Source organism: Sus scrofa, chromosome 3, assembly GCF_000003025.6.
Source record: "Sus scrofa isolate TJ Tabasco breed Duroc chromosome 3, Sscrofa11.1, whole genome shotgun sequence".
Lineage (NCBI taxonomy): Eukaryota > Metazoa > Chordata > Mammalia > Artiodactyla > Suidae > Sus > Sus scrofa.
In genome coordinates, this window is record NC_010445.4 from 25261489 (window position 1) to 25280661 (window position 19173).

Here is a 19173-nt window from a genome sequence, read left to right on the forward strand (position 1 = left end):
TTCTTGCATCTCCTCAGATCTAGAAAAGCACTAGATGGTAACGTCTTCATAGTGACACCTGCTCCTTGTGACTAGCAGCAACCTTATATAGAAATGTGTGCTTAGTTGCATGTACCTCCCCCTTCATCAAAATCACATATATGCTAAAATTCTCCCTTACCTCTTTGGAGCAGTATTTCAGAGCTCATTTTGCCCCAAATAAAACTTAACTCGCAACTTTTAAGCTGTGCATATTTTGATAGAAATGTTACTGTCAGCAAGGGAATGACACAGCCTACACGGAAGGATTGGCTGTAATCAGTTTCCCTGGGAGATGATAAACAGGTCTGTGGTTGATGCTGTAATGTACCTCCTAGGTCCTACAGCAGGATTTCAGGACCTCCTCCCTCCAGGTTTTGGGATCCTTCTTTAGATAATGCCTTGGCTGAAGACAGCTACATTGCTCAGGGTCATTCCTCCATCTAAGGACAGCCCCCACCCAGTTACTAATCAGCATGGACAGAAAGAGTCTAGAACCTCTTTCTTTAGCTAGGAAGAGCTTTGAGGGACTATCCAAACTCCAGAGATCAGAGTTGGTTGGCTGAGGGCTTTTTTGGAAGTACATGGAAGATAAATTTCTTCCCTGGCCCAATCCCACATCTTTCCCTTTCATTCCTAGGTGTTGATCCCAAGAGAACTCCTTAATCAACTTCTTACAGAACTAATCTCTGTCTTAGGGTGTGCTTCCTTGAGATCCCAACTTATAAAAAACACCCCTAGCTCCTCCTCGCCAGAGCTCTGCCCTATGAGTGTAGTAATAATCACCAATTGATCCCTTTGTCTGTTGTTTTAATTTTCCTTTTTCTGTCAATCATGGGTTGACCATTTTATTGATGTTGCCTTTCTTTTTGGGAAACTATTCTACAAAAATTATGGCTACTCACTTCATCATCTCCTTGAGGTTCTTCCACCCTTTTCTAGGCTTCTCAGACACAATTATCTTGGAATGCAGATTTTCACATTTGGAAGCAATAGCATCTACTGCTGGAGCTAAAATTTCATCAGTAACAATGCAATTTGCTTTTGAAGTTTGTAGTCTGTAGAGGATGTCTTTCTGGGTCAGCTGAGTGGTTCCTGGAATTAAAACTGTCCCTAAAGGAGAAGAAAAGAAAGTGTTTAGAAATGATTTCTTTCATCATATTATTTAGGGTATTGTAGATAACTCATATGAATTTGATATTTCTCAGAGTAAGTTAGTCAGTTTTCCAGGCAAGGTATCTATTTGTCTTCCTTTTCATCATTCTGCTTTTGCCTTTCAAAGGATCTCAAAGTCTATGATCTTTTTGACCTAACATGGGTAGGTGTTAAATCCTGGATAATTATTTTTTATTTGGAGACTATTCATAACACTCAGCTTGAAGAGGGTTTTTTTTTGAAAAGTAATTATTGGAGTTCTGTCGTGGCTCAGCAGTAATGAACCCACCTAGTATCCATGAGGATGCAGGTTCTATTCCTGACCTCGCTCAGTGGGCTAAGTGTCCGGTGTTGCTTGGCTGTGGTATGGGCTGGCAGCTACAGCTCTGATTCAACCACTAGCCTGGGAACTTCCATATTCCATGGGTGCAGACCTAAAAAAGACAAAGAAAAAGAAAACCAGACATCTCAAGTTAATGAATTTAGCATTTTTTATGTATGGGAAGATGCAAGAGTCCAGGCTCATTGAAATCCTTCCTTAGATATGCACCTTAATTATCTAGGGCCAATATCCTATTCTTTCTCATCCTGAGTTCCCTCAGGGCTCACCTTTAGGGGCAGCTGTAGTGGCTGGTGGCTGATGGCTTTATGCAACATCCTTTGTATGCTGATATGGCAGGTGGCCTATTTAGTACGCCCTATAAATAACTTGCCCGGGATCACTGAAGTAGCAAGTGGCAGTAGACACACTGAACTCTGCAACCTGACTTCAGAGCTGTACATTTAACCACTTTAGTTCAGTGCCTCTTAAAACAGACATGAATGTTTTATGGTTTCTTTCCAAAGAGAAGGATTGAGGCATTCGTCTTTTCTGTGCTTCTGCTTCTCCTGCTGTAAATCACACTATAAGGTATAGTGTAATGGTTGAGAGTGGTCCTGGAGCCAGACATTCTTAGAGTTTGGTCTTGAAAAAGGGCACTGTACCTCCAAGAGTCTCAGAATGGGGATTATAATAACACTGCCTTCTTCATAAGATTATTAAGGATTAAATGAATTAAAATGTGTACAGAGCTTAGAACGGCACTGAATAAAATTTGGCTATTACTTTCTCAAATGATTAATGCATGTTCAAGACTGTATCTATTTCTGTATCATTTTTCTATCTCTATCACAGGTTCCACTACTCTTAAATTCCAGATCTTCAAGAGAAGGGTGGAAGGTATTCACTTTCTATTAGTTTTTCCTCTTCCCAGTGACACAGCAGGCAAGAAAGATTGAATACATTCATGCACTGTTGACACTGGCTTATTTCTCCATTTTGGAAAGGACAAGTCCCTCTAATGGAGTCCTTCAGGAAACAGATAACCAGGACCAAAACATAAGGTTCTTCAGAATATCCTCCCTTTCTAACCAAAGCAAGGCAGCAAATTTTATGAGGCTTTAACTCCAAGGTCATTCCTTAGAGATGTTCCTCCTAGGGAAGTAGCTGTCTACCACAGCCAACACTTTTCATGATTTAAAGTCACTCTCAGGAGTTCCCGTTGTGGCTCAGTGGTTAAGGAACCCAACTAATATCCATGAGGATGTGAGTTCAATCCCTGGCCCTGCTCAGTGGGTTAAGGATCTGGCATTGCCATGAGCTGTGGTGTTGATGGCAGACGCAGCTCGATCTAGCATTGCTGTGGCTGTGGTGTAGGTCAGCAGCTTCAGCTCCAGTTCAGCCCCTAGACTGGGAACCTCCATATGCCACAGGTGAGGCCCTAAAGAGGCAAAACACAAATAAGTAAATAAATAAAGTCACTCTTAAACTCACTGTTGGTATTTCATGGCCAAGAAGAAACCCTTTATTTAAACACATTACCCTTAGATAATTAAGTTCTGCAAATACATAATTCTTATAGTATCTTTAAAGGGATCTATTAACAGTGATCAGACTGACCTGTTAAAAACTACTTCCTGTCCAAATTAATCATTCTGGGAAACATTACACAGTTTCTCGCCAGGGAGCAAACTTTTACTTTAAATAAAAAACAATCCTATAGTATTGTTCTGGAGTGATGTCCTAGATGATTAGAAATACAGCAGATATATTTATTCATTTGAAAATTTATTGAAGCCTACCATATGCTAGAAACATTCCTAAGTGCTAAGGATACTATAGAGAACAAAATGGACAGAGGTCCCTGCCCTCATGGATCTTACATTCTAGGCATATACAATATCAGATGATAATGTCTGTTTTTAAAAAATAAGCAATGACCACTTTGGGTGAGGGGAGGGGGAGGAGCTGTTTGAGATAGGGCGGCCAAGGATGGCCTCTCTCAGGAGGATGCCTACTAATATTTAAGTGTCATATTTTTAAAAAGTTTAAAACTTCCAGAAATGAAATGCCCATTTCTGTTTCACAGTTATTATTTTGCATAAATGCGTAGGTATCAATATATGCTATTGAAACCAGATAGAGAAAAGGTCTAAAGAAAGCACTGTGGAGCATCAGGGAGAGCCCTGGCCTAGACATCTGAACTGCAAGGTTCTAATTTTGCCCATTTCTCTAATCAAGATTGTTAAAGGTATTAAATCTTCTTTAAATATTTGGTAGAATTTACCTGTGAAGCTGTCTGCTGTGGGACTTTTGTTTTGGGGGAGGTTTTTGATTACTGTTTTAATCGTCTTACTAGCGATAAGTCTATTCAGATTATCTATCTCTTCATGCTTTAGTCTTAGAAGGTTGTATGATTCCAAGAATTTATCCATTTATTTTAGGTTATCCAATCTGTTGATGTTTAGCTACTCATAGTAATCTCATAGTCTTTTGTATTTCTGTTGTATCCGTTGCAATTTCTCCTCCTTTGTTTCTGATTTTATTTATCTGAGCTTTGTCTTTTTTTGGCAAGTCTAGCTAAAGGTTTGTTAACTGTATTTATCTTTTCAGAGAACCAGACCTTAGTTCCATTGATTTTTTTTTTTCTATTGTCTTTTAAGTCTCCATTTATGTCTGCTTGGGTTTTTATAATTTCCCTTCTTATACTGACTTTGGGCTTGCTTTGTTCTTCTTTTTCTAGTTCCTTTAGATGTAATGTTAAATTATTTATTTGAGATTTTTCTTGTTTCTTGAGGTAGGCCTGTATTGCTATAAACTTTATTTACTCTTAGTACCACTTTTGCTGCATATATTTTGGCCTATATTATTTTTATTTTCATTTGTCTGTGGGTGTTTTTAAAATTTATCCTTTGATTTCATCATTTACCTAATAGTTTTTCAGTTGAATATTCTTAGTCTCCACATATTTGTGATTTTTCCAGATTTCTTGTAGTTGATTTCTAAGTTTCATACCACTGTAGTCAGAAAAGGTATTTGACCCAGTTTCAGTCTTCTTGAATCTATTGAGACTTGGTTTGTGACCTAGCATGTTATCTAGCCTGGAGAATGGTCAATGTGCATTGAGAAGACTGTATATGCTGCTGCAGTGGATGGGATATTCTGTATAATTCTGTATATTTAAGGTTAGTGTTTTCTTATTGACTTTCTGTCTGAATGAAATGTCCATTGATGTAAGTGGAGTGTTAAAGTCCCCTACTATATTGTGTTGCTGTCAGTTTCTCCCTTTAGGTCTGTTAATAATTTATACATTTTGCTGCTCCTGTGTTAGCAAAGTAGATATATCAATAATGTTACATCTTCTTGAAGGATTATCCCCTTTATCATTACATAATGTGTACCTTTATCTTTTATTACCCTTTTTTTTGGCTTAAAGTCTATTTTTTTTCTGATATGAGTATTGCTACACCCATTTTCCTGTGGCTGCCATTCTCCTGGAGTAACATCTACCCCTTCACTTTGAGCCTATGTTTGTCTTTAGAGCTGAGAGGAGTTTCCTGGAGGAGGTAGGTATATAGTTGGGTCTTGTTTTTTAATCCATCCAGCTACAATTCTTATTTTGAATGATAAATTCAATGCATTTACATTTAGAGTGGTTACTGATAAAGACTTAGTGCTGCCAGTTTGTATTTTGTTTTCTGGTTCTATATCTCCATTGTTTCTTTTTCCTTGTGTTTCGGATTGATTATTTTTTATGTTTTTCTCAGTTTTCTCTTTTTTAATGTTTCATGTCTTAGCTTCTGATTTATGTTTTGTAGTTGCCGTGAGGTTTGTATAAAATGTCTCGCAGATAAAATAATCCTTTTACTACTGATAGCATTTCATCTTCATTTGCCTACATGATTTCTGTCCTTTTCCTCTTTCTCTTTTATGTTTTTGTTGTCTCACATTATCTGTTCTTGTGTTGGGAGTCCATTACCAAATTAAAGTAGCTATAATTATTTTTATCACATTTTCTCTTTTAACCTTTACATGATAATTGTTTAACAACTGTTCTGATATAGAGTTGCAATTTTCTGATTCTATTTACTACCTGTAATTTTTGCCTTTTTGTTTTTGGTAAAAGAGGCTTTCAACATTTCTTTCCTTTTTTCTTAATTGGAATATAGTTGATTTACAATATTATATTAATTTCATGTGTACAGCATAGTGATTCAGTATTTTTGCAGATTATACTCCTTTATAAGTTATTACAAGATAACTATAATTCCCTATGACTGTATATCCTTGTAGCTTACCTAATTTATACACAGTAGTTTATATCTATTAATCCCATATCCCTAATTTGTCCCTCCACCCTTTGGTAACCGTAAGTTTTTTATCTTTTTTTTTTAATCTTTTTTTTTTTTTTTTTTTTTTGCTATTTCTTTGGGCATATGGAGGTTCCCAGGCTAGGGGTCAAATCGGAGCTGTAGCCACCGGCCTATACCAGTGCCACAGCAACGCGGGATCCGAGCCACGTCTGCAACCTACACCACAGCTCATGGCAACGCCGGATCATTAACCCACTGAGCAAGGGCAGGGACCGAACCCGCAACCTCATGGTTTCTAGTCGGATTCGTTAACCACTGCGCCACAACGGGAACTCCCATAAGTTTTTTATATCTCTGAGTCTGCAGGTGGCTCCGTTGCACAATGGATAGTGCATTGGACTTCTGTATCTCTGAGTCGGTTTCTATTTTACATATACATTCATTTGCATAATTTTTTAGACTCCACATATAAGTGATATCATATAGTATTTGTCTTTGACTTGTTTCACTAAGCATAATATTCTCTAGGTCTATCCACATTGTTGCAAATGGCAGAGTTTTATTTTATTTTTTTGCTTTTCAGGGCCGTACCCACAGCATGTGGAGGTTCCCAGGCTAGGGGTCAAATTAGAGCTACAGCTGCCGGTCTACACCACAGCCATGGCAACATCAGATCTGAGCCAAGTCTGTGACCTACACCACAGCTCACAGCAATGCCAGATCCTTAACCCACCGAGCAAGGCCAGGGATCAAACCCACAACCTCATGGTTCCTAGTTGGATTCATTTCTACTGCGCCACGATGGAAACTCCAAATTTTTTTCTCTTTTTAATGGCTGAATAATGATCCTGTGTGTGTGTGTGTGTGTGCATGCATGTGTGTATCACATCCTCTTCATCCAGTTATCTGTTGATGGGTACTTGGGTTGTAAATAGTGTTGCTATCAAGATTGGCGTCCACGTGTCTTTTTTAACTGGTGTTTTCATTTATTCCAGATATATACCCAGGAGAGGAATTTCTAGGTCATATGGTAGTTGCATTTTTAGTTTTTGAGAAACCTCCAAACTGTGGCTGCACCAATCTACACTCCCACCAACAGTATACAAAGGTTCTCTCTTTCTACATCCTCTCCAACATTTGTTATTTGTAGACTTTTTTGAAAGCCATCTTGGAAGTTGTGAGGTGATATGTAATTACTATTTTGTTTTGTATTTCTCTAATAATTAGTGATGTTGAGCATCTTTTCATGTGGTTTTTGTTTTTTTGTTTTTTGTTTTTTGTTTTGTTTTGTTTTGTTTTTTGCCATCTTGAGCTGGTGCTGTTTTCCTTCTCCCCACACTGGGACCTTTGCCCCAAAGGAACGGAGTGGTGAAGCGGTTGGGGCCTGTGTACTTACAGAAGTCCAGTGTTCTGCCTGGATAGGTGTCCATGGCCCCATTCTGATGCAGTCCATCATTATGTCTTTTCCCTGGTTGTAGTTACCCTAGATCTAGTGCCATGCTGCGGCATGGAGTGAGCAGGGCTGGAGCATTCAGTTGACTTAGGCTGGGGTGCACAGAGAGGTGGTCTCAGGAAATCTGGCAGGTTCTAGGGCAGACCTCTCTCCACCCTGCCTGGGGGCAAGCCAGCACCTGTGTGCTCCTCGCAAGTGAAGTCCAGGCTTCTCCACACTGTCTATCTGTCCAGGTTGTTCTCCAAGCAGCCAGTGGGGCTTGTCTCTTCCCCAGGGCTGAGACACCCAGTCTGCGGCTTGACATATTCACTGCCTGCAGTGGGTGTCCTCCTGAGCAGTCTCCTTTTTCCTTTGAGTCCCTTCCCAGGAGTGCAGATCCCAACCTGATCGCTTTTGTTTTCACTCTGCCTTGGGACAGGAGCCCTTCTACCAGTTTCCAATTAGTTTTCAGTGAGAATTGTTCCACATATAGATTATTTTTGATGTGTTCATGGGTGTGGGTGAGCTCCACATCCTCTTATTCTGCCATCTTCAAGAAGCCCTCAACATTTCTTGTAAAGCAGGTGCAGTGGTGATAAACTCTCTCAGCTTTAGTTTGTCTGGGAAAGCCTTTTTTTCTCCTTTTAGGATAATTTTCCTGGATAAAGTATTCTTTCTTTAAGGGCTGCACCCGTGGCATGTGGAGGTTCCCAGGCTAGGGGTTTAATTGGAGCTGTTGCTGCCGGCCTATGCCAGAGCCACAGCAACGCCAGATCTGAGCCGAATCTTCGACCTGCACCACAGCCCACGGCAACGCTGGATCCTTAACCCACTGAGCAAGGCCAGAGATCAAACCCACAACCTCAAGGTTCCTGGTCGGATTCGTTAACCACTGAGCCATGACGGGAACTCCCTGGATAAAGTATTCTTAACTGACAGTTTTTACCTTTAACTATCTCGAGTGTGAGGACTTCCTGTTGTGGCTCAGCAGGTTAAGAACATGACATGGTGTCTGTGAGGATGAGGGTTCGATCCCTGGCCTCACTCAGTGCATTAAGGATCCAGTGTTGCTGCAAGCTATAGCACAGGTTGCAGATTTGACTTGGACTGAATGTTGCTGTGGCTGTAGCGTAGGCCTCAGCTGCAGCTCTGATTCAACCCAGGAACCCAGGAACTTCCATATGCCACAGGTGCAGCTGTCAAAAGAAGAACAAAATAAAAACAAATAAATACTTCAGGTATGTCATTTCACTCTCTCTTGGCCTGTAGAGTTTCTGCCGAGAAATCTGCTGATAGCCTAATGGAGTTTCCTTTTTAGGTTACTATCTTTTTCCCTGGCTACCTTTAAAATTCTTTCTTTATCATTGAAAGTTCCTGTGTAGTGCAGCAGGTTAAGGATCCAGCATTGCTACAGCTGTGACTCAGGTTGCAGCTGTAGCGCAGGTTCAATCCCTGGCCTGGGACCTTTCACATGCTGTGGGTGCAGCCCCCCCCAAAAAAAATTATTTATTTATCATTGACTTGACAGCTCTATATAATATGTCTTGGAAAGGTGTATTTGCATTGAGGTAATTAGGTGTTTGCTTAGCTTCCTGGACCTGTACATCCAGTTCCTTCCCCAGGTTTGGGAAGTTCTAGCTACTATTTCTTTAAACTCTCTACTCCCTCTCCTCTCCTTTTGGGATACCCATTATCTTATGTTGCCTTTCCCAGTGGAGACAGATAGTTTTCTTAGAATTCCTACATTAAAAAAACAACAAAACTTACTTCTCTCTCTTCTACCTAAATCATTTTTAGATTTATGTATTCATGCTTGCTAATTCTTCCATATGGTCTGCCTTATTTCCAGTGTTTTCTATTGCATTCTTTATTAAGCTCTTCAGCTCTAGAATTTGTTTGTTTCTTTTTTAGAGGTTCAACCCTTTGATAAAATATTCCTTCTGTTCATTGATTTTATTCCTGAGCCTACTGAAGTGTCTTTTCTGAGTTTTCTTGTAGCTCATGGACAGCTACTTTGAATTCTGTATCAAGTTGCAGTCTTCTGTGAGTTTAAGTTTGGTTTCTGGAGAACTGTCACTTCCTTTTTTTTCTGTGATGCCATGTTATTATGCTTTTTCACAGTGCTTGATGGGTTGTTCCTCTGCCCACACATTTGAAGCAGTGAGCACCTTTCTTATTAGGTAAGATGTGTTTACTTTGATCCCAACAATTCAACAGGTTTATGACTAGAGGCCTTTCTTTTGTTTTTCAGTAGGTGGCACTATAGCACAAGTCTGGTTTCTCTCACCTGACCTGCCTCTGACTAAGTGAATCAGCATTTTCTACCCATCACCACCTCTGCCAGATGTGTCACTGGGGCCCTCTGGCTGCTTGTGCCTTTGGGGCCCTTGGTGCCTTGCTATTGCCAGTGTTGCTGCTGTTATTCATGTCACCACTGGGGGCATCAGGAGGGCAGGCACCTCAGCCGCCTTGGAGGTTGTTGACATCAGGTTTGTGGGTCCTGATGACTTGGGGTAGGGGTGCTGGAGTGGTGGGCACCACTGTGGCCTGATTCTCTTTGGCTGCAGGTACTGCTACAGCTGGGACGCTGGAGTTGTGTGTGTCACTTCCCCTGCTGTTACTGGGCTCTTCTGGTCTGTGTGCTCATCCACTGTGGCCAGAGGGCCAGGATTATGGGCACCACCTCCATTGTTCCCTTGGTTCCACCTCTTGTTACCAACCTTCACCCACCTTCAACCTGGCCATCCACCTTCGGATGTACAGATGTGTGGATCTCTCTGGCCTCTCAGTGTGTTGGGCAGAGGAGCCTTTGTTGAATTATGAATGTTTTACTAGTTGTAGATTGAAGGGGAGAGATAAAGGAATCACACTTTCCCCACCTAGATAATTTTTAAGAACTATTCTTATTTTGAAATTTTATAAAAACTCTAGAAAATGTTAGAGAGTGCACTGGCCTCTAGCACTGACTTTCTGAATGTTTTGGGGCAAATAACTTAATGTTCCTTTCCCCCCATCTCTGAAAGTTTTATCTTCCCTGTTTATAAAATGAGACTTCCCCTTCCTAATCAGAAGGCTCTTGTGAAGATAAAATGAGCAAATAAGTGGATGTTTATTTTAATTCCAGAGGGACCACATGCATTATAGAAACTTCATCAAGACCTGTGGGCTGAGATGGGATGTTACACTAGTTTTTTGTGGTGAATTTTACTTAAAGGAACAAATCCTTGGAAATTAATATTTTAAATAATTATATACTGAGATTTCTGCTGTAAAGGAATTTATTTAGCCTATAATGCATACAAAAGAGTTTGAAAATTAAAATGTGATGAGTTTGCTGTTGGTACTGGGGGCTATAGGGCATATCTCTCTGAGAACTTGGGGATAAGGGAAATAGCTTGCCTTCCACGAGCTAAACTATAAACTCAATATAAAATAGTTCAGAACAGAGATATTCATAATCAGTGTTCACAGACATAAAAAGCAGTACAATTAAACCATACCCTGATATATGATCTATTGATATAGAACTGGCCTCAGAAGGGGATATTGCAGCCCCAGAACACAGAAGAAAAGAGACTTATTAGGGCAAATCCTGACAGTACTCATCCAAGCCCGTCGAAAGGAGAAGACTCTGTCAGGGGATTTTTATTATAGTCCCTGGGATGAGGTGGCCCCTAGCCAATACCTACCTTACTCTGGACTGTTTTCATTTTCTCTGATCTGAAAGTTATTTCTTGCCTCAGGACCCTCACAGGGTCTTTTCCATTTCCCATCACCCACACCTTCTCCCGCTGGCTGACTCATCCCTCAGGTTTCAGCTTAGGTATCCTGACCTCTCAGTAGATGGAACTCCTCTTACACTCCTGTACTGTTTCCTTTATAGCACTTGTCACACCACACTGTGTGTTTACTTAACTCCTGACTCTCTCTCCCACTGGACACTAAGCCCCCAACTCCTAAAACATAGCAAGTGCCCAGTAAACACCTGCTGCTTGAAGGGATAGTGGATATATAAGAGATGGGTGGGTGAACTGGGCTTTCAAATCCCAGTGCCAATAAATTGAATTATGAAAGTTACTTATTCTATTCACTGAACAAACTTCTGGCTAAATTTTGTCTTCTCACGTGGGTCTATTAACAGGCAGAGAGGAGGCTATTCATGTCAGAGTCTTTGGGCTCTTCAGGCAAATTAATAAATTGGTAATATTACTTTATACACACATCTTGTATTATAAATATGGCAATGAGAGCCCTCCCCCACAATGCACAGTTCTACTCTCCACACACTGATATAAGCCAGTTATGAGCAGCGTCTAGATCTGCTCAATTCACCAAGGTCCTGTCATTCTACAAGGCCTCAAGTAGATAGAGACTCACTTCCTCTAGCTCAGTGGTTCTCAAACTTGAACATGAATAAGAGTCACCTGAAGGGCTGCTTAAAAAAATAGATTTCTAGGTTTTGTATGTCTGCATCCCAGTTCTAGATTCAGTAAATCTTGGGCGGAGCTGAAGAACTTATATTTCTGACAAGTTCCCAGTAACTCTGGTTTCAAAATGCTGTATTTCAACAGTATCTCTCTTCAATACTAGGTACTTTTCCTTTTGAGAAAACACACTAATACTTTATCTCACGCTTTCCCCTTTAGTAACGCATTTCCAAACATTTTAAGGCTCCTCAAAAGTGTATAAAGTTCAGCCATACACTTTGCTTCTTTTAACTGCCAAAAATACCAGTCATGCCCCAGAGTTTATGCAGTGTATATATACAATTTCCTTTAAAAATATTAAATTAAGAATTATCTATCATCTGGCTTAAAAAAAAAGAAAAGAATTTAATGATATGTTTGAAGCCCTCTCTGCTCTGCCTCAAATTATCAGGTAGCTGTGATCCAGAATGTTGTGTTAACCATTCCTTTACCTTTATCATTTTATCATATATATATATGGCCCCATGTAATACGTAAACAACTGAAATCCTTGAAAATATTTACATCAGCTAAGGTTTATTAAAAGAGAAAAATTATTAGGAAACCCAGTAACTATGAGCTTCTTTCTAATTTTGCTGTGAAGACTAGCATAATTAGTATACTAGGTTTACCATTTATTGCCTCCCTTTCATTCTTTCTTCTAAGAGAATATGCCTTCCTTCTGGTCACAGCCCTAGCAACCAAGCTTTATCAGTTGAAGCTGCCTCTGATCACTTCTGATGGGCCTAACCAAGCTGTGCCAGTTAGATTCTGCCTTTAAATATTTAAGAAACTGAGTGGATTAGTGGATGCAACATATAGGGTTAGGGCCTGAGACATTTGTCTAGCAAATCAAAGCTGTGCACCAACCGAAATGAAGAGAAACCATGTCCTAGCAAGAAAGGTCAAAGGAGCAGATGCTTGAGAGGGGCAGAGTCAAGTGACTTAAGAGCAAAAAAAAAAAAAAAAAAAAAAAATAGAGATACAAACTGCTTTCTGAAAGCATGTTTTCTTGCAAAAGCCAGTTTTTCTTTCTGTACTTTTTTTCCCTATAAGATTCTTCAGCAGATGTTCAATAATTCTCCTTCATTATTGAGCTAATATGAATGGATTCCTGATCCTGGCTATCAAATAGTTCATTGCTAAGACAGTGAACTTAAGCAGCAATCGTGAAAGCAATCATTTTGTTAAAAAACTGTGTAAAAGTGGACCATGTAACTCTGGTATATAATTTATCTGTACACATGTGATTAGAGCATATAGCTCTCCTCAAATGCATGAATGATTCAATTAAAATAAAGTAAGAATAGTTATTTAATGTAATGATTATTATTATAATAAAGATATTAATTCAACAAATATTTCTCTGAGATATATGGAATGCCAATAATTGGAGACATAGAGATGAATATGTCTTAATCATTGCCTTTCAGTATTGGTTTTTTTTTTTTTTTTTGGTCTTTTTGCTATTTCTTGGGCCGCTCCCACAGCATATGGAGGTTCCCAGGCTAGGGGTCCAATCGGAGCTGTAGCCGCCAGCCTACGCCAGAGCCACAGCAACTCGGGATCCGAGCCGAGTCTGCAACCTACACCACAGCTCACGGCAACGCCGGATTGTTAACCCACTGAGCAAGGGCAGGGACCGAACCCGCAACCTCATGGTTCCTAGTCAGATTCGTTAACCACTGCGCCACGACGGGAACTCCTGCCTTTCAGTATTCTTATGCGAATGACAGATTTATGAACAAATAATATACCCAGATAATACAGTATAGGTTAAAATAGAAATATATACATATTTCTTTGGGGGGGAGCCCCCAAAAGAAAATACCTAGACTGGGACATCAGGTTGGGGTTACCTGAGAAGGTAACATTAGAGCTGAGATTCTAAAGTTTAGTAAGAGCTGTCCAGGTGCTTGGTATGAATTAAAGGCTTTCTGAGCAGAATCAAGGAGATGAAGAAAGATCACATACCTTGTAGGAAACCATTTGACGTGGATGGAGCACAGAATGAGGGTGAAGAAATGAGAAATATAAATGAGAAAGTAGCCAGAGCCTTCCATGACACACCTAAGGAAGTTCAGGTTTTCTCTGGTAGGCAACAGGGAGTTATTACGTAATATCAAGGAGTGACGAAAGGATGAAATGTGTGTTCTGGAAAGAACACTGGCTATTGAGAAGGAATTGGTTGAGGTGGGATGTGTGGGCATACACAAAACCAAAATTAGGGATTCTTTTGAGAAAATCCACTCAGGAGACCGTAAAGATATGAGGAAAGGAAATGATAATGAAATGGGAGAAGAGGAGGTACTCCAGAGGCACAGAGCAAGTCCAATGTACAAGATATAGGGTCCAATTTACAAGATGTAGGAACTGATTAGGAAGGAGGAGTAGCTGATGCCTGATGAACTGGTAATTAACCACTAGAGGAGTGAAGATGTGAAACAAGACCTAGCATGGCTTCCTTGAATCTGTGACTGAGTTTCAGATGACCACGGGTTCTATAGGAGGAGAAAAGCGGTGGGTATAAAGGTGTTTAGTTGTTGACTGGCATTCACTTAAACCTATTTCATTATGAAAAACCCTACTCAGAGTTTAGGTCAAAAGATACGGCGTGTTTCCAACACATTTCTAAGGTTCTGGAGAATAAGACCATATGGGTACAGTTTCTCAAATAGTTTGCCCGAATAAATGTCTCGTGACTACTTAAATGTTTTGGAAAATCTCTCATCCAGCCAAGTTTAAATATGATCTGATTGAAAATACTACTAACCTGTTCGCAGGCAGGCTACATTTGCAAGCCACCATTCTGGGATCCTGGGCAGAATTAGAATTACTCGATCTCCCCTTTGCAGGGCACAACCTTCTGTAAGTATATTTGCAAATTTCCTCGACAAAGATCCCAGTTCTTCAAAACTCCATCTCACTTCTTTTCCATTTCCATTTACCCACCAGAAGGCTGGATTGGAAGGTTTCTTTCCAGTCTGAGGAAAGACAAGTCACAGATTTAAAAGTAATTATTCAGCTAAATGCCTTTTTTTTGGGGGGGGGGGCACACCTACGACCTGTGGAGGTTCCCAGGCTAGGGGTTGAATCAGAGCTACAGCTGCTGGCCTATGCCACAGCCACAGCAATGCCAGATCTGAGCTGCGTCAGCGACCTACACCACAACTCACAGAAATGCCAGATCCTTAACCTACTGAGCGAGGCCAGGAATTGAACCTGCGTCCTCATGGATACTGGTCAGATTTGTGTCTGCTGAGCCACGATGGGAACTCCTTATCCAGCTAAATGCTATTTCAACTGACTTAATGGAATATTTTTTCTGAAGAAAATTCACAGGTCCTTGGTTAGGACCTACTTGGAGTATTTGGGGATAGCTGTGGGGTCCTCATTTCTAGATGATGGGAGCCATGTCATTTCTTCCAGCACATATAATTTCTCATTTAGCCTGATTATTTTTCTTTCCATAAAGTTAGAATTCTTTCAACCTTTTGTATTTCTTTCAATGTTCTTTCTATGCCTCATATTCTACCATTTCTTACGCTTGGATTCACTTTTTACTCTACTTTTTTTTAACTTATTTAAATTAACCTATAATCGTATATTTCTATAACCCAGGCTTTCTCAACCATGGAACTCCTGACATGTTGAGCCAGATGTCCTGTGAATTATAGGATATTTAGCAGCACCCCTGGTCTCTACCCATTAGCACATACCTTCCCCCAAGTGATGGCAACAAAATTGTCTCCAGACGTTGCCAAATGTCCCCTGGGGGGAAAAATCACTCTCAGTTGAGAAACTGCAGTCTGAGTGGCCCTTGCTCCTTACCTTTTCCACATTGGTCCATTGATCCAGAACATCTTTAGCAAAGTTGAAATACTCTGGAATCTCCAGTTTGAAGTTCTGTTTCATGGATTCATAGTTGGAGAAATTCTGAGGGATCACTGTTCTATAATCTTTATGCAGTGCTCTCATAGAAGCAGAAATTGCTAGGCGCTGAAAATACTTGGCACAAAGTAATATCTGCATGGTAATATCAGTCTTGTGGGTGTTTTAGCACTCAGGATTTCCAAGGATACCAATCAGTCTAAGACAAGCAAAAAGGACATGTGTTTGTTTCTGTCTTGAAGGTTGCCATAGCCCCAAACAGCAGAGATTTATTATTAATCATCATCATAATAGTACCATTTTCTGAGCACTCACTATGCTCCCAATACTGTGCTCAGTGTTTTAGTTACTTTTTTTTTTTTTTCTTTTGTCTCTTGTCTAGTTAGGGCCACACCTTTGGCATATGGACATTCCCAGGCTAGGGGTTGAGTGGGAGCTGTCGGCCTACACCACAGCCACAGCAACACTGGATCTGAGCCACGTCTGCAACCTACACCACAGCTCTCAGCCATGCCAGATCTTTAACCCACTGAGTGAGGCCAGGGACTGAACCCGTATCCTCATGGATACTAGTCAGATTTGTTAACCACTGAGCCACAACAGGAACTCCTTAAAATTTATCATCAAGCCTTGTGAAGTATATCTATCATCATCTCTTTTTGCAGATAGAGAAAATGATGAGTAAGAGGTTGTCTCAGCTCTGACTGCCATTAACAAAATACCACAGATTATGTGATTTATTAAACAGTAGACATGTTTCTCACTGTTCTGGGAAGCCCTGGCTCAAACTGCCAGTTGATTCGGTTACCCTGTAAGGGCCTTATTCCCAGCTTGCCTTCTCTCTGTGTCCTCACAGCATTGGAGAAAGAGAGTTTGGTCTCTTGCTCTACCTGAAAGATACTGATCCCATCAGGAGCCTCGCCCTAATGATCTCATCTAAACCTTACTACCTTCCAAAGGCCCCATCTCCATATACCATCACACTGGGGGGTTAAGGTTTCAACCTAAGAACTGGCCAGTGGGGGGGCATTAGTTGGCTTTGAACCCAGAATTCTCTGGTGCTAGCCCAGTAAGTACTATTCTTCCCATATATATTTCTAAAGAAGTAAAGGCCCGGGTCACCCAGTTACTCTCAGTGAAAGCAAAGGGCTAAGCTTTTTATCTGGTATCTTTCACCTGCAGATTTTGAAAGCAGTGCAGAAATGTTAGGAGAACTTTCCACCTTGGATTATCCATTGCTGAAGAAACTGAAGTAGTTCAGTACCAATTATGCATGAAAACACTGCCAAAGTTCCTCTAGCTTATAGGCTACAGTTCCCATGCTCCAAATAGGAGCCCACACTCTCTTCAGGTCCAGACTTGGAGCTGCATTTACCAGAGACATAATAATAGGGCTCCAGCGTTTGGGACTTTTGTGCCAGAGGCCCCTGTGGGCCACCCAGCCCTCCTTGCTTCTGTGGGAAGTCATTTAATCACAATGTCATTTACTTGGCTGAGGTCTCATAAATTAGGCTGCTAAAAACACATTTCTAGGGATTATAGGGTTTTCTTCTATGACCCCTGGTATAATTCTATACTTTTTGTAATCTCCAAATTTCCTATGATGAAATACTACTCTCACAATCATTAAATCATCATTTTTAATTAGAATTCCAGCTGCATGGTAAGTAAGGCAGAGTAGCTATATGAAGCTACCTCTGTATTGATAAATTTCCAAACAATAATTAATAGTGGACACTAGCCATAAATTTTACTCTAAACAGACCTGGCATTTTGGTGTCATATTACACCCATTGCATCTGGAGACCAGGGTACTTCTGACCTCTGAACTATTTGCGTGAGGACCTGACAAGGCATGAGCATGAGCCCTCTGAAATCATCTGATGTAAGCCTCCTCATTTTTCACCTCCAAAGAAGACAGGACACCAGAGAGGGGAAACAAGTTGCTGTAATGTAATATGGGAACTAGAACGTTGGTCTTTGAATGTTCTCTTTACTACAGTTCAATAGGATTTCAGTGGAGCAATGATTCTCAACCCTGGTTATATATTTGAATCACAAGGAAAGCTTTATAAATGTACTGCTGTCTTGAATAAATTAAATCAGAATCTCTGGGGATGGGGCCTGGGCATCATTTTTTTTTTTTTAATTTCCTCAAAGGATTCTGATATGCAGCTAAGGTAAAGGGTTACTGATCTAGAGATTATGACATGCAAACAAGCAACATCAGCATCACCCAGACTCTTGTTAGAAATACCCATTCGCAGGCCCCAGTTTCACTTTTTCCAAATGTGGAGACTAATAGAGCCTCCTTCAGAGAATTGTCCCAAAGATTAAATGAGAGAATGCAGCCAAGTGCTTATCATGGTGCTTAGAACAGGCATCAGCTAACTTTTTCTGTAAAAGGCCGGATGATAAATATTGAGGCTTTGTGGGCCATTTGGTCTCTGCTACAACTGCATTAACTCAATTCTGGTTCAGAGAGCAGCCATTGACAATGCATAAGTAAATAGGCATAACTGTGTTACTAAAAAAAACCTTATTTATGTCTCCTCAAAACTTGAATTTCAGGTAATTTTCATGTGTCATCATTTGTTACTCCTCTTTTGATTTTTTTCCCAAATATTTAAACATGTGAAAACCATTCTTGGTTCACAGGTTGTACAAAAGCAAGTGGAGGATTGGATTTAGCCCATGGGCTAGTTTGCTAATCTTTGCACTGAATGTAAATGAGGTATGGAGATTGTTTGTTACATTCATGGGAATTATAATAGCATTTGGCCCATAGTAAGTGCTTAATAAATATCATTTGAATGAATAAATGACTTTTTCAGAAGGTAGAGCTTTTTCACACAGTTTTTTTTTTTTTTTTTCTCAACAACTCAGAATTATAGTATATCTGAGAAGGGCTTCCCCTGCTTTACCTAGAATTATTCATGTGTGGCTTCTACTAGCATTGTTCATGTGTGGCTAGTTTAGATTAATTTATATGAATGTCAGCCCCTCCACCCCCGCCCCTACTTCCCAAGCCGATAACACAGAGTGTTGTGCCTCTGAGACAAGGTGGTGGGAAGTGCCTTCAAGAACAACCAAAGCTTATTCTGAGTTCCCGTCGTGGCTCAGTGGTTAACAAATCCAACTCGGAACCTTGAGGTTGTGGGTTTGGCCCCTGGCCATGCTCAGTGGGTTAAGGATCCGGTGTTGCCATGAGTTGTGGTGTAGGTTGCAGACTCGGCTTGGATCCCGTGTTGCTGTGGCTCTGGTGTAGCCTACAGCTCCAATTAGACCCCTAGCCTGGGAACCTCCATATGCTGCAGGAGTGGCCCTCAAAAGGCAAAAAGACAAAAAAAAAAAAAAAAAAAAAAAAAGAACAACCAAAGCTTCCAGACTCCAGCGCCCTGGCTCTTTGGCCAATGTGGCCAGCTGAGCCAGGGGCATGGAAGTGGCCTCCCAAAGGGCCTTGCTATAGGCATCCAGACCATTCTGTAGTGCTTCGAGTATGGGCAGAGGTTGGCCATGTCTGGCAGTGAGCAAGGAAATGCCAAGTCCAGCTGCTGCCAATGTCTGTTAGAACTGGGC

General features: G+C 40.6%; 1 protein-coding gene across 4 annotated transcripts in view; it reads right to left on the minus strand.

Moving 5' to 3' along the window:
* The window catches only part of ACSM3 (acyl-CoA synthetase medium-chain family member 3), a 36341-nt gene that overhangs the window by 13766 nt on the left and 3402 nt on the right, over positions 1–19173 (minus strand). For all 4 annotated transcript variants that reach the window (XM_021086514.1, XM_013995610.2, XM_003124568.5 and 1 more), the window contains 3 exons: positions 15535–15793; positions 14477–14687; positions 924–1131 (listed from right to left, as the gene is read on the minus strand). In XM_021086514.1, the coding sequence (XP_020942173.1) occupies positions 924–1131; positions 14477–14687; positions 15535–15735 (620 nt within the window). In that variant the 5' untranslated portion in view covers positions 15736–15793. The remainder of the gene's footprint in view (positions 1–923; positions 1132–14476; positions 14688–15534; positions 15794–19173) is intronic.